We start from the raw sequence: 14,581 nt of genomic DNA, 5'->3' as shown, positions 1-14,581 counted from the left end.
ATATCTCCAGCACTCTACAACTCACACCAAAACAATAGACTGAAAAATAGCACTACAGATAAGAGGAAAAAATATGTATTTTTGTTTTTGGTGTGAAAGAGTAACTTTAAGAGTAATATTTATCTATGAAACCAGTAACTAAGTGAGGACTAACAGACAGTTAGTTAATCCTCATTTGGCTAAAATGACTGTGAACATGAACATAATGTATTGTGTTGCACTGAGAGAATGTCACTGTGGTTAATCAGTGATTATTGACCTACACTCCACAGTGAAGAGTCCACATGAGCAAAATGTACTAAATGTTGCTGGCTTTTGGAGGCCTGAACATAAATATGCACTTTCAATTCCAAAGTCAACCCAGTGTCATGGCAGCGGATTTGCTTCGACAATACCTCCTGTAACCGTCTTCTTATTTGTCTTTCACTCTATGTCACACACAAAGCAAACAAAGGCAAACTCTGTAGGTAAAGAGACATGATCTCTGTTGTCACATTATTTGCATCATCCTAAAATGAGTCCGGTTTCCACTCAGCTAAAAGCAGAGGTGAGGATGCTTTGGAGGGCAAACACAGTTTAGTCATCATTTCTGTTAATGCCAGTGTCTGCCTCGTCACTGTCTGGAGGTTATGAGAGGTTAAGGTCATTATTCAGCTTCAGTCTGGAACAGTATGGAAGCTATAACTGCTTTGAGTCATGAATTAGAGGGCTTATATGTGTTTACGCAACGTGCTGATGCAGTGTTTGCTCCACAGGGTTAAAGAAGATAGGATGGAAGACAGAGCTCTCACTCTGTCACAATATTCAGGTACTGCCACTGCATGTATGCTGATAGGGAATTGGTGTTGGTGGGAAAAGTTGTCTTACTTGCGCAGATGTGTTCTGCTTAAACATTTAAGATGTTCATTTTCTTTTAAAAATGCCAGTGTGAAGGATTTAGAGGCATCTGTTGTCAGAAATGGTATATAATATTAATAAGTGTGTTTTCATTAGTTTATAATCACCTGAAAATAAGACTTACTGTGTTTTCCTTACCTTAGAATGACCCGTTTATTTCTAAAAACGGTGTGGGTCCTCTTCCACTAAGTCCGCCATGTTGTTTCTACAGTAGCCCAGAACGGACAAATCAAAACTGGCTTAAGACAGGATCACTTCCATTTCGATGTCGGCCACCATAGTTCTCCTACACGCTTGGAACACGGGAGGAATTCCAGTTCTGCAACCTTAGCGCTACATGCCACTAAATCCTACATACTGGACCTTTAAATGAAATTTAACAAAAACCCAGATTACTGCTAATAAGACAATTACAAATATTACTCATTTACAATGTGTTTACAAGCCATAAAAAGTCAGCTTTAAGAAGAAAAGAAGTTAAATCTCTGGATAAAGTAGCATCACTTACTGCTGATCAATAAATCAACACATCTGTGAGAATTTTTCATTTACCAGCATCGTACACCAACTGTGTAGGTTTCCATCAGGGATGAGAGAGTACACCATTATATTGTATGTATCTGATCAACCAACTAAATTATCTGTATCTGTACTCGGAGTGGGCGGGGCTTACGATTGAAATGGACGTGGCTTATCCGAAGTGGGTTGGGCCTAATCGGAAGTTGTTATTTTAAGCCTAAAATGTATATGGATTGATCAGAAGTTGCAATATTTGTTACCTATGAGGAAAGTATTCACAGAACAGTATTCAGAATTGAGTTCCTGATGATTGATGATTTTTTTTTTTAAATCAAAACAGATTAAACACCTACTTAAATGAGGATTTTTCTTCATCACAAGTACAGATAATGACACATTTTACTCTTATGACACTCGTACTAATAAAAAGTACACTATCTGTACCGGATACTTGTTTCATCTGAGTATTCAGCTCAACCCTAGTCTTGAGTCAAAATGAGTGGGACACATATGGAGCACTCCACCAGAAAATTTTGAGAGTCAAAGTTAGAAGTTCTGCGCATTTTTGTAAATTTTTTCTGCATCGATTTCTGGTGTAATGTCAAAATATAAATCCTCTGTTAGCCTATTTTCATGTTTTTATTCAAAGGAAGACAAATGGGCATGTTCTAAACATTGAGCGGGATGTGTCCCCTGTGTCTCCCCCCCTAAAATTTACACCCATGAAGTACAAAGTTTAAGCACCACTTAGGTTTTTAAGATTTTAGTATGTAGGACTACAAGATTGTTTCCTTGTTTTGAACTGTGTCATTGTCTTTGTACAAGAAAAGACATTACCATTTGATTTACAACAACACTGACCACTTTTAGGAACTGTTGTTCATGCTGTTAGTATAACAATTACATTATATTTAAATTAATTGTATGCTTATATGGTGACATTTTTCTGAATGTATCTAGTATTTAAAATACACTACCACTTCTATGTCTTCTGAGTATGGTTTTCATATAAGTATGCACAGGTTTTTACCACACCCTCATATGCATAATTTTTTTTTTAAAAATATATATTTTTATCCTCTTTTGTTTTGTAATTATGTATGTGGAATAAAATGAAATAAACTGTCAAACATTAATTAAAAAATCATTACAAATATATCTGAGGCCAACATATGTTGCATAATATTGGTCTGCTCTGCTTATAAATGCAGAAAAAATGTCATTTAAATCAACCCTATTATTTCCACTGTATATTTCCTGTAAGACATCAGAGTGTGGAAAGTAGGCCAGCTTCATTTTGACTCCTGAGTGAGTCATCTGTCTCATAGACGATCTGTGTAGTCCCTCTCCTCCTGACAGCCCGGGCCGACCATACACTCACTCCACACACTCCACACACACACACACACACACACACACACACCGAGCAGCGGTTTGTTATGCGGGCCGTAACAAAGTTGAGGTGAGAATCACCGGACGACAGAGTAACTAATGACACGTGTGAGCGACATGATGGAGAAACAAGGCAGGTTACTATGTTCCAGGCTTTTCCTCAAGCACAGGCAGGTAGAAGTTGCTGTGAACCGCAGTGTTTTGGCGTGGAGGGAAACTGAAAGGAGCAGAACACGGAGCTCTGGCATCAACAGTGCTGACACAGGTAAGTCTGACATGGAGGAGTCAGTTAGTGTGAGAGCTGTCTTTAAGCTGTTGTGTCATGTTTTAAAACTAAAGAAATATATGAGGAACCAATCTAGTTAAAACAGAATCATTTATATTTGAATTAAAGTTACAAATAAGGCAACCAAAGGAGTTTAAAATTATCAGATATATTTATGTTGAGTTGTATTAGTTAATTCTACTGTCTTCACCCATGCACCCAAGTGTTGAGCTCGTCTCCCCACTCCACACTGTGTCAGGATCATTCATATTTCAGGGAGCACCAGTGAGGTCATGTATCTGTTGGAGTTGGGGTCTGTACCCTGTCAAGAGGGTCACACATGAGTGTTGTCATTCAGAGTTAATTAGGAGGCTCTTGTTTCCTACAAGGAAACAAAGGGTTGACTGTTAATATGTCCTCCAGGAAGGAGTTCATTCATCCTTTCATTAACTCTTTCATGAAAAGGACTTTCTGTCCCAGTGAGCTTTGGGAAAACCCTCATAATGGCAGCTTGTAAGGGCCAAAATAGCTATTGTTAGCTTGGTTACTGTAGATTTAGAGGCAAAAAGATGTATTAGTGTCTCCAAACATACACTACGGTGTCTGAGATTAACCCAGTTTGTAACAAGAACAACAACAAAAAGACACTGCACTGGGACCCCTGGGGTGGAGGGCCCTGTAGAGAAAGCAGGCCCTTGCTAGTGATTCAGATTGCCACCTTTGACATATACCTGTGTTCAAAGATAAATGATAAAAAAAAGAATGTTCCTGATTTAAAAATGGTGCCATATATGTCCTTGAAAAGGCAAACCCATGTTCATCATGGGTTTCTTTTTTCGTTTTAGGTTTTGAAATAGTAGCTAAAACAAAATGATATGCTTTTTCTATATGAGCTATCTCTATCTATAAATATACTAAAAACTATTCAATTCATGAATTAGTTTCTTAGTTTTTGTCAGATATGCAGTGATGATTGTTGGGCAATATGTGTGTTGATATTGTCCGATGTCAAGTCAAGTCAACTTTATTTATGTAGCAAATTTCATACAACAAGCATAAACTCAATGTGGTTAAGATACATCAAACCTGACAAACATAAAATATAATCTACAATAATAAAGTATTACATATAGGAAACAAGTGGGACATGGTGAAAACAAACAAAATAATTAAGTATTATTATGTGTCAAGACAGTACATGCACGATGGCATGCACTATAGGGCTCATCATAATAGCGTGCACTGGGGCCCGGTGTAACTTCCTTATGTCACTGATATCAGTATTATATAGGGCCGTAACGGTACATGTATTTGTGTCGAACCGTTCGGTACGCAACTTTCGGTTCGGCACGACCCTGTACCAAATTATTGGGCGCAGGATATTATTTTATTTTATTTTAATTCCGTTTTTGCGAGCCGAACCATTTAAAATATCTAGTTCCCCGACGGACATAATTTAGTGACAGACCGACTCCCGTAAATCTCCGCTTTCACTTTGTGCAGCCCATTCTCGCATTTTGACAACATGGCAAGTGAGCCTGACGAACCTGAAGACCCACCCACAAACCTTAAGTCCTCCGTTTGGGAACACTTTGGTTTCAGGGTAAAATACGAAGATGGAAATAAACAAGTTGACAAAACAAAAGCAGTGTGCCGACACTGCAGAACAGCGGTCGGGTATGTACTTGGAAACACGTCTAACATGCTAACGCATCTAAAGCGACACCACCCGAGTTTGAACGTTAACCGGCACGACTAGAAAAAACAATCTGGTGCAAACTACAATATCGTTGTTGTTTAAAAAGAAAGAGCGTTTCCCTGACCATCGTGCTAAAGAAATAACCAACGCCATTGGAGTTGAGTAAAATTGTTTAAGCTGCACTTTAGATATAAGCATGTTTTGTTTACTGCACTTTAACAAAGTAGGAAAGCTAAGTAAGTTCCTAGTAAAACTGAATCTGAGCAGGCTTTAAAGCTGACCAGCCGCACTATACTTTTTAATTTAATTGAGTAAAAATGTTAAAGCAGAAATGTATATTTATATTTTTCATTCAAAAAATGTGTTAAAAAAACAGCAGGATTTTATTTTTTACTTTTATATTTCTATTTTCATTCAAACAATGTGAAAAAGCAGGATTTTATATATATATATTTGTTTCATTCAAAAATTGTGTAAAAAGAGTTAACTGCTGTGGTGGTATGTTTTAATGAGGTTACCAATAATTAAAATATATTTAATAGTTGTCTATTTTTTTCATTACTGTACCCAAAAAAACCGAACCGTGACTTGTGTACTGAGGTATGTACCGAACCAAGATTTTTGTGTACCGTTACACCCCTAGTATTATATTGATATCGTTATATGCAATGGTGGGTCCAAACCCCGCCGGGGTCGACGTCATGTGGTCGTAAGTGGTTTCCCCTGCCGAATCAAACAGGATCAGATTAATCTGAGCCAAGTCCTCACCAAGGCCCGTCTCAAGGTTCCACACAAAACGTTATATGTAGTGGTGGAAAATGTATTCAGATTTTTTACTTCATAAAAGTAACAATACAACAAAACAGAAATACTTTGTTACACGTAAATTTTACTTTAGTAAAGGTACAAAAATATTAGCATCAAAATTTACTCAAAGAACAAAAAGTAAAAGTACTTATTATGCAAAATTGCCCATTTCAGAGTATTATATAAGCTTTTGTATTTTTGAATTATAATTATTGATGAATTAATGTGAGCATCGCTCTTATTTTGCAGCTGATAAATTTGGGGCTCATCACCACTGAGCTAGCTAATGTTACAGCTCAGCTGTCACAAGCATGAGCCTCTTGTCCATGCGTAGATGCACACTTCCTTCACCAACTGTATCCCCGCACAGACGGAAGCGTGGACAAGAGGCTCATGCTCATAAAAGCGGGACATGTAAACATTAATGGCCTGGTCCTCGGCTGAGCTGTAATGTTAGCTAGCTGGGTGGTGCTAGGTGAGCTAGCAGTAGATGCACGCTTCCTTCTGTGTGATGATACAGTTTAGTGTAGTTTGGTAGAAAGAAAGTAGTTTGTACATGAAACTGCTCACAACAAGGTCTGTGGATTATCCTGAGTAACTGGGTCATGATTTCTGGAAAGAGACATTGCTGTTGAGTTTTTCAGATGTATTTTTTTGCCACTTTGAGCACCACAAGCTGAGTGTCATCTAGTTCTCCAGCACTTGGCAACTCACACCAAAACAATCTAGACTGCTATGTAGCACTACAGGTAAGAGGAAAAATATGTATTTTTGATTTGAGGGTGAACTGTCTGTGAACTGTTTCTACTGAAACTTTGAAGTTTTGATGGTGCAACCCAATTTAGTAAAGCAATGGTTTGGAACTACAGTGATTACTAAGGACATCGTAAAAACTTTACACACTCAAGCTAGTGTCATGGTGCAACCCACTCCAGGAACGAGTAAGCTGGAATCCCAGCATGCTCTGGATGAATGGTTTACACCTTAACTGCCCTTGCAGTTACTGTGGTTGTCAACCAGCGCTCCAAATTTTGTCCCTTACTTCCTCATGCATCAGGCAACTTTCACTTAATCTTGACGTCCCTATAACCTCCCGAGGCTAATGTTTGTTCATCTAGATGAGTTCCCCGCTCTGCAATTATTGTAGGCTACCATATCGAGTGAAGTTATTACAGCTGGCACTGCACACTTCAGTTTAAACCTGGCCATTGACCTTCCTCAAAGTGGTATCAAGCGCCCTATAATAACCTGCCATAAAGACTTCCATTTATTGAGTCAATGTTCAACAAGGCTACACCAAAATCCAGCCCAGCAATGATCGCTGTGACAAGAGCAGGTCTGTTTACCCTGGAGTTAGGAATCAAACGAGGAGACTTTGCCATTAATAAATATTTAGTAACATTAAACACCATAGAGTCAGTTCTATGACTGTGAGTGCTTAAGTAAGCTAAAATATTGTAGTATGTTTATATTTATACACACAGTCTCTAACTGGAGTGTGGTTATCATTAATAGTCAATGCAGTCTAGTTAATCAGTGACTATAGTAAAGACGTGGGTGGTGGTGACTGGAATTTTTCCTCTGCGTCTTTACACCTACCTGAACACAGAAATGCTCTATTTCTGGACTCCACGTGTTTCACGTGTTGTTGAATAACGTCATGGGCTGCACAAGCATTCCACAGATTCCTCTCTGTGCAGGTGTGTGTGTTGGAAGCTGTGAAATTTCTGCAGGGTTATTAGGTGTTTCAAGACACCAGCCCCCTACCTGCATGGTCACAGGTTTAGTTTCTACGACAGCAGAAATAATGCAAATTAACAAGTAAATCAGGATGGATTATTTTCTTTTGTCACTTACATCATTTTCTAATTTAGTTGGTTGAAAATGACAATAAAAGATGTGACAAAACCAGCTGGGATATCAGGTGAAATATCGCAAACAGAAGGTGACATGTTAACATTATCTATCACATTTAGTAGTTAAGAAAAATCAGTGAGCACTGAGAAGACATAAAAAACGTTAATCCCAGCTGATGGCAAAAAATCATACGGCGTGACTCAGATTTGACAGGTCTTCTTCAACTCGTATTTTCCATTTTTCTGCCCAAAATTTAGATTTTCTCCTTAACATCAAGCTGACGCACAAGTGCCATAAATGCCAAAGGGAATTGATATGAGCGGTAAACACCGCTCTGGTCTTGATGCTTTGGTTTAGACAACATTAGTGGATGTTACCTCCTGACATTTAAGTGGATTTGGTCGAATCAGAGCATCCGTCAGTCAGATGTGCTGAGTAGAGAGCGAGGCAGGGTATCCCGGCCAGGAATGTTTGGTGTACACACAGATCTGCTCTCACACACACAAACAAAATCCAATCACTGAGATGGCATGGCCTCTGAGCCTAGAGTAAATGCTATGTCCACGTAATGCCTGAGTCACTACTCTTATACAGTGCATGCTCCCATCTCGGAGGAAAATCTCGTCTAAATCATGGCATATGCTTTAGAGAGCATCTCCCCTTTCCTCCAAATCACTATGCTTAGCTGGTAGTACTTCCTCAGGCCCTCTAAGCCTTGGATATCTCTCTTGGCCAGGGAGGGAGGGTTTAGATATTTGCTTCCCATATGGCAGAGCTGGATACAGATCTAATGCGTTACAGACAGGAATTCACTTATAGCAATACAGGAAGTATTGGAAATCGGGCTGAAATAGGGTATCAGCATTACAGAATATCCTCTGTGATAAGATCCCTCAGCAAAATCCACCTGTGAGTAAAGAAACACGATTTATTTTTAGTATTTTTAGCCATTCAGTCATGTGGAATATGCACATTGAGGGGTATACAGACAAAAACAGGACCAATAATGCCTGGTGACAAATAAATTAGCAGGTTGGCTTGTCAGATGTGTAGCCAGTTTTGGGAAATATTTGGTGAAAAGACGTATGATCCACTATACGTGCACTCTATGTGGTACACAGCTAGCATGCTACCAATGTTAGCAAGCTAAACATGCAAAAATTCTCACATAGAATAAATGTAGAAATGGAGCTGCATTAAATGAATCCTTCTGTCAGCGAATTCATTTTTATGCTAACTTCCTAACTGAGACAAAAAAAGTGCTATGTGGAAACAAGGCGTTAGTATTTAAAATTCATCCTGTGGAAGGCATGACTATTTAAAATTGAATGGAAATGCATTCAACAAGTGTTAAAAGCTTTCACTCAAAACCACTAATGCCATCCTCATGTTGGCACCATAAGAAATGTCAGGGGATCAGCAAAGTCGTTGGGATTCAACATCTGGGGGCTATGAATGTGTTAACAGAACTTTATGGCAACCCATCCAGTAGATGTAGAGATACTTCACGGGATACTTAACTGGATGCTTCACTCCCTATGACCTTTTTCTGACACTAAAAAAGTCATAAGGCTTCAGCCTCTTGGGACCATGAATAACTGCACCACCAGCATTTTTTGGCAATGTAGTATATTTTGGCAGAGATCTTTTTAGTCTGGACCAAAGTGGTGGACAGACTGACCAACACTGCCATCCCTAGAGCCATGCTGCTAGTGTTCATGCATATCCAAAATTATGACAGTGGAGATCCTGAGAGTATTTTATGTTTGTTACAGAAAATCAAGTTTGCATTTTTGAGAAAATGATGACTTGTTTAGTCTGGCACTGTCGGCGTGTGAAGTGATCTAGCAGTACCACTGCACCCCTAGTGACTCTTGTTATACCTTCCACCTTTGCTGTCCTTTCTTCTCCATCTGTTTGCCTAAGCCTTGGCTTAACAAACCCATTGTGCCTGGGAGAAATCCATGTCTTGTTTGACAGCTCACTGCCATGTGTACCCAGGCAGATCTGTGCTTTGTAATCTAAAGCGGGCGCTCAATGCACAGCCCTGTCTGTACGTTGAGAGACGGCTGCAGAGGGAGGGAGGGAGATACAGAGAAATAAACACTGCCAGGAAAACAACAGCTGGAGATTGGGTAAACTGTGGTTCATACTGCATTACTGGCAGCAATACAGACCCTTTCATTACATTGATTGTATTTATTTACCTGTGGCTTGGGTCAATAGGAGTAAAGAGTAGGACCTCTGAAGCTAATTACACAATGAATCAATGACCTGGATAATAATGTGTTGATGTGGTTGAGTGATTTAGTGCTCTCTGTGTGGTAGGAAAGCCAACTTGTATTGTAATAACTCATATTTTGTGATTTATCGCAGTACAACACTTGCATACAAGGACTCATCTGCAGCTAATGTGCAGAATTAGGCCAAAAATGCTTAAATATTAGGCTGCATCACCCAACAACATAAACAGTTTTATCAGTTTCACACCCTCAGTTAAATCTCTCTCTCTTGCACCCATGTTGCATGCCACTTGGAACGCAATATGTACAAGCAAAACAGGAATGACATAAACACTACATAAATAGTGTGGGAACACCTACGAACGCAAGCATTTCCTTAAGCTTGTGCTGGCTTGTCCTCTAACACATTGTCAGTGCCAAACCTCGGTAACAATAAAGGGATTACACACTGATCCACTGTGTAAAGGGAGGGGTGCAGAGAACAACAGCAGAATATGAATATGATGACAGCTTGTTGTTGTCAGAGGACTAAAAGAAGGTGAGGCCAGGCTCTTTGCTGTCACAGATATCATACGCACAAGCTGACACAAATACAAAATCTCCTGTGCACTATGCATGAATGCATAGGATATACTGAGTTAAGATCAAATCCTCCAAATCTATCATGCACTTCCTTATTTTGGGCTGATGAGAGAATGTCTGGTGTTGCTTCAACATCCATGTGTGAAACCTCAAAGGTGTGACATCATGTTAGCGTAAGGCATTGTGTAGGGAACCAGTATTTTCAGTGGAATCCTGTCAGGTGGGATGCCACGCAGATTTAAGGAAGCAGGATGAGCAGGATTATGAATCCAAGTACTTGTTGATGCACCATAAAGGTACAAAGTACTCTCCAGTGTTTGTGCTGATTTAGTCTGAACTTAAGGTACTATCACTAAAGTCAGTTAAAGACGCTCATTAATTGTCACAAGGGAACACGAACCCACCACTATGTAGGGATCTCCCAATCCACCCTGTACACCTTCTCCCTACCCACTTCTGTTTCCATGTCCTTGTGGATACTGTGCCACACTGAGGCCATCCCAAACCAATTTGCAGGGAGTTGAAGTGGGTTATATATAAAACCTTCCAATAGATAGTCTGGCAGTGTTGTAGTCAAGACCACCTAAACCAAAACCAAGTCATGACCAAGAGCAGAGTCTATCTAGACTGAGACAAGTCAAGAACAAGGTAGGGCAAGACTGAGGTCGGACCAGTGTGAATCCCATTCATGACACACCTAGATAAAATGTAGGACATGCAAACCACAGGCACTCCTCAAATTGATCTGAAACATCCACATTTCCATAAAAACAAATGAAGATTCCTCGTCATTTACCTGTTTTTTTGTCACCATATAGTGTATATATGAACGTATGAATAAGTGAACCACAAAAAATGTCTGTATAAAATAATCAAAAGGCATTGCAGAGGTTAATTGTATATAAATGTTCCTTTGTCTTCTATGAACAAACAAATATAAACAAACACTAAGGCACTAAAATCAACCATCTACTTTTTGTCAGGCAATTTAGTGATATTCCCGCAGTTGTGGTATTGACCGATCATGAAATAAAATCCGATGTCCTATATGTCTGAGACCAAGACAAGACCGAGTAAAAAAAAGAAGAGTCTGAGACGAGACTGAGACCTTCAAAAAGTGGTCTTGAGACCAAGAACGACCTCAAGTACCACAACAATTGAGTCTACATCAATGCCAACATACTAACAACATGCAACGCCATGTTGTGTTTGTCATGGAAGATGCAACTAGGTAGGTAGGTAGGTAGGTAGCATTATTGTCCACCTCAGTGGAAATTTGTCTTTGGCTTTTTTCAAACACATCAAAGGTACATACAGACACATAACAATACACCATTAAATTCAATTTTACAATATGTATAATACAATACTGCAGATAGGCAGGTAGGAGCAATAAGTTATACCTGTACTAACCTAAACTGCTTAAACCAAGGTAGACATTTAAAATTGTCACGCAGACATACAAAACTTAAAGGTTACATTGAATTTAGGATCAAATATACCCTTCTCTAGTCTAAAAAGTGGTTTCGATGTGTTCATTTGATTGTAAAATGTTGTTACAGGGACTGTTTCAAAAACCAATCAGCTTATACATATGAGAGTGAAAATCAAGATGTTTAACAAAAGAAAATAAATGGTTGGCAACAGCAGCACATACTGTATAGATCAGGCACAAGTGATACAAACACAAATGAAGAACATAAAGTTGGGAGTAAGTTTATTTTTCTCCATGGCTACAAAAAGATATAACAGTTCCTGTTTCCACCGGAGAGAAGGAAGTTCGTCCCAAAGCTTGCTGCTGTATCGGCATGGATTAGGGAAGGCCCAGAGACTGAGGCTCGACCTTCAGCATCAGTGGTTCCTGCCTGAACCCATAAAGGCCTGGTCGCACAAATATTTAAAAGGACAAAAGTTATTTTAATGAAATAGCTGTGATTAAAGACTCGCTTTTAACTGACCTCCTAAGCTCCATTACATTAACTGAAAGATCCTCTTTGTTTCATCGTTACAGGATACAATTACTGCCAAGACCAGTGGCCCTCAATCCTCGTTAAGTACCGCTGGAGCTTTAGCCCTCTAGGTAGTAAAAGGACCACTTCACTGATTTTAAACTTTATGCCTATGTTCTTCTCATAATATGACACACTTAAATAAACCACTTCACTAGTCAGCACTCTGTGTCATTGGCAGACTCTCCCAAATCCTGTACCTGGATGATTCATTTGTAGGCGGATCAGAGACTACGGTTTGCTCATGCTGTATTACTGCATGTAGCATTTAGTTTGTATGCTAGACCAGAGTCTTATTTTATCCTTGTCACTGAATGCAGACACATGCAACCTCATTTTGAAGAGTCACAAGCTAAAAAGGTTTGAAACCACTGGTGTATACAGTCATATGCAGGACAAATTCACAGATTGTCCTGGCCCTTTAGCAGATTACAACAGTGCATCGCAGGTGTTAATCCGTCTCATGTGGTTAGAATGGAAACCAGTCGCACCCTGGGCCCTGAGGACTTGGATGTTTCTGGCTCAGTAGAGAAAGGCACTAACAATGCCAGAGTTAGGGATTACATTCACACTCTGGGCAAAGCAACGCACTGCCACTGCCAGAATTTGAGGTCCATTCCCCGTCTTGCACATTGATAGTTGCACATGCCAGGGTTAGGGAATTATTCTGTATGCTGCTCCTTGTTCTTATCCCATGTGATTGTCTCTTTGAACTTGGCCTTTTTTCCATGGCAGTCAACTTGAACCTCTCATGTGGGGAACCTGAAGCTTGAACTGAAACTTCACAGGTTGTTTGTTGTTGTTGCTGACATTTGGGAAATACACTTTTTCGCTTTGTGGAAACGAGGAGACAGCAAGCCTCGTTCTGTCCAGAACTAACGAAATTAAACTCTCAGTACCTCTAAAGTTCAATGATTAACACTTTACTTTTTGGGTTGTTTGATCTTTGTAAACGTCAGTTGTAGTTTTTAGGTGCAGGACTATGTCTTGGCTGGGTGGTCGGTGGATTTGGAATTTTTTTGGACAGGGAAAGGCGAGCTTTTTCCCTTTTTTTCCAGTCTTCATGTTAAACTAATCCAACAAGCCTTAACTACATATTTAGCATATACAAAAATCTTAAGTTGTAACTCTCGACATGAAAGCAAACATGTCTTTTCTCAAAATGTTAATCTATTCCTTTGAAGTGATCAGGCTTTTCTTTTGCTGCTTTTCTTTGTCATACATGATAATAAACTGAATGGCTTTGGGTTTCTGTCTTTTTCTTTGTCTGACATTTTATAGATAAAAATTATTAATCAAGAAAATAATTGACAGATTAATTGATAGATATAATAGTTGCACCCCTGAAAGTGACATACTATATACTCCACTATTATTATTTATAATTAACCAGTTTGTATAGACGCTAATGCTCAGTTAAATTCAAGTGGATTTTGATAGTTGATATAGTAATTAACGGGCTTTAGCAGCAGAAAGCAGCCAATATGCACCAGAATGACAGTCCGCCACTTCTTTTCTTATCCAAGTGAGGAAATAGAATATTCGCAGTTGACATAAACCAGTTGAAAATCTTAGCTTTTTTTGAACGCTTGAAGATCCAGTGATTACTAAAGTATATGTCATGGAGGAGTGCCACTAAAAACAAATGGAATGGTCATAGTCTTATCAACATTTAAGGTGTGCTGATTGATTCATGACGTCAACTCATGCATTGTGTGACATGCAAGAAAACAGGTGCTTTTGAGCGGCACAGTGATTTAAATCATTAAGTGTATAGCTGCTAACTGTTAACTGGTAAAGATGGAAAGGCTGCAAAACATCCTTTTATTTCATAGTTATAGTTGACTAATGGATGAAAACTTGCCACCGAAGAAATAGTGGTCACATCACCTTCGAAATGAGCCACAACTTAACCATGCATGTGTCATAGATCCGTTCCGGTACCTAAACAAATAGCACTACACCCCTGGTAGTGAGCACCAAGGCCATGCCTCAAGGCTTTGAATATCATGTCATTTGAAATCATACCCATGAGCCTTTTAAGTGATACACAGCCTACGTCTTTGTAAACAATACTTTTGGCAGGTCTAGAGATTAAAGTTTAAAAAAAAAAAAATCTAATTTTTTCATGACTCACGTCATTAAAACTCTACGGCATTATCTGAAAACACTGAGAACAATATCACCTGGCAGCCTCAAGTGTTTACTGTAGCCTCTGCCAGGAATCATGAGTCAGTAGCACAAACACAAAGCGTCACGCTCCAGGTCGCACTAATGTTAATTACTTATGGCTTAAATGTTATTGAAGTGA

At 39.2% G+C, this 14,581-nt stretch overlaps 1 protein-coding gene across 1 annotated transcript in view; it reads left to right on the top strand.

The window, feature by feature from the left end:
* The first annotated feature begins 2,774 nt into the window (after positions 1 to 2,774).
* The window catches only part of cerk (ceramide kinase), a 61,724-nt gene continuing 49,917 nt past the window's right edge, over positions 2,775 to 14,581 (top strand). Inside the window, exon 1 of the mRNA XM_049567330.1 lies at positions 2,775 to 3,073. Within this exon, the coding sequence (XP_049423287.1) occupies positions 2,908 to 3,073 (166 nt within the window). The 5' untranslated portion in view covers positions 2,775 to 2,907. The remainder of the gene's footprint in view (positions 3,074 to 14,581) is intronic.

This window comes from Epinephelus fuscoguttatus, linkage group LG22, assembly GCF_011397635.1.
Source record: "Epinephelus fuscoguttatus linkage group LG22, E.fuscoguttatus.final_Chr_v1".
NCBI lineage: Eukaryota > Metazoa > Chordata > Actinopteri > Perciformes > Serranidae > Epinephelus > Epinephelus fuscoguttatus.
This window is presented reverse-complemented; position numbering and strand designations above follow the sequence as displayed.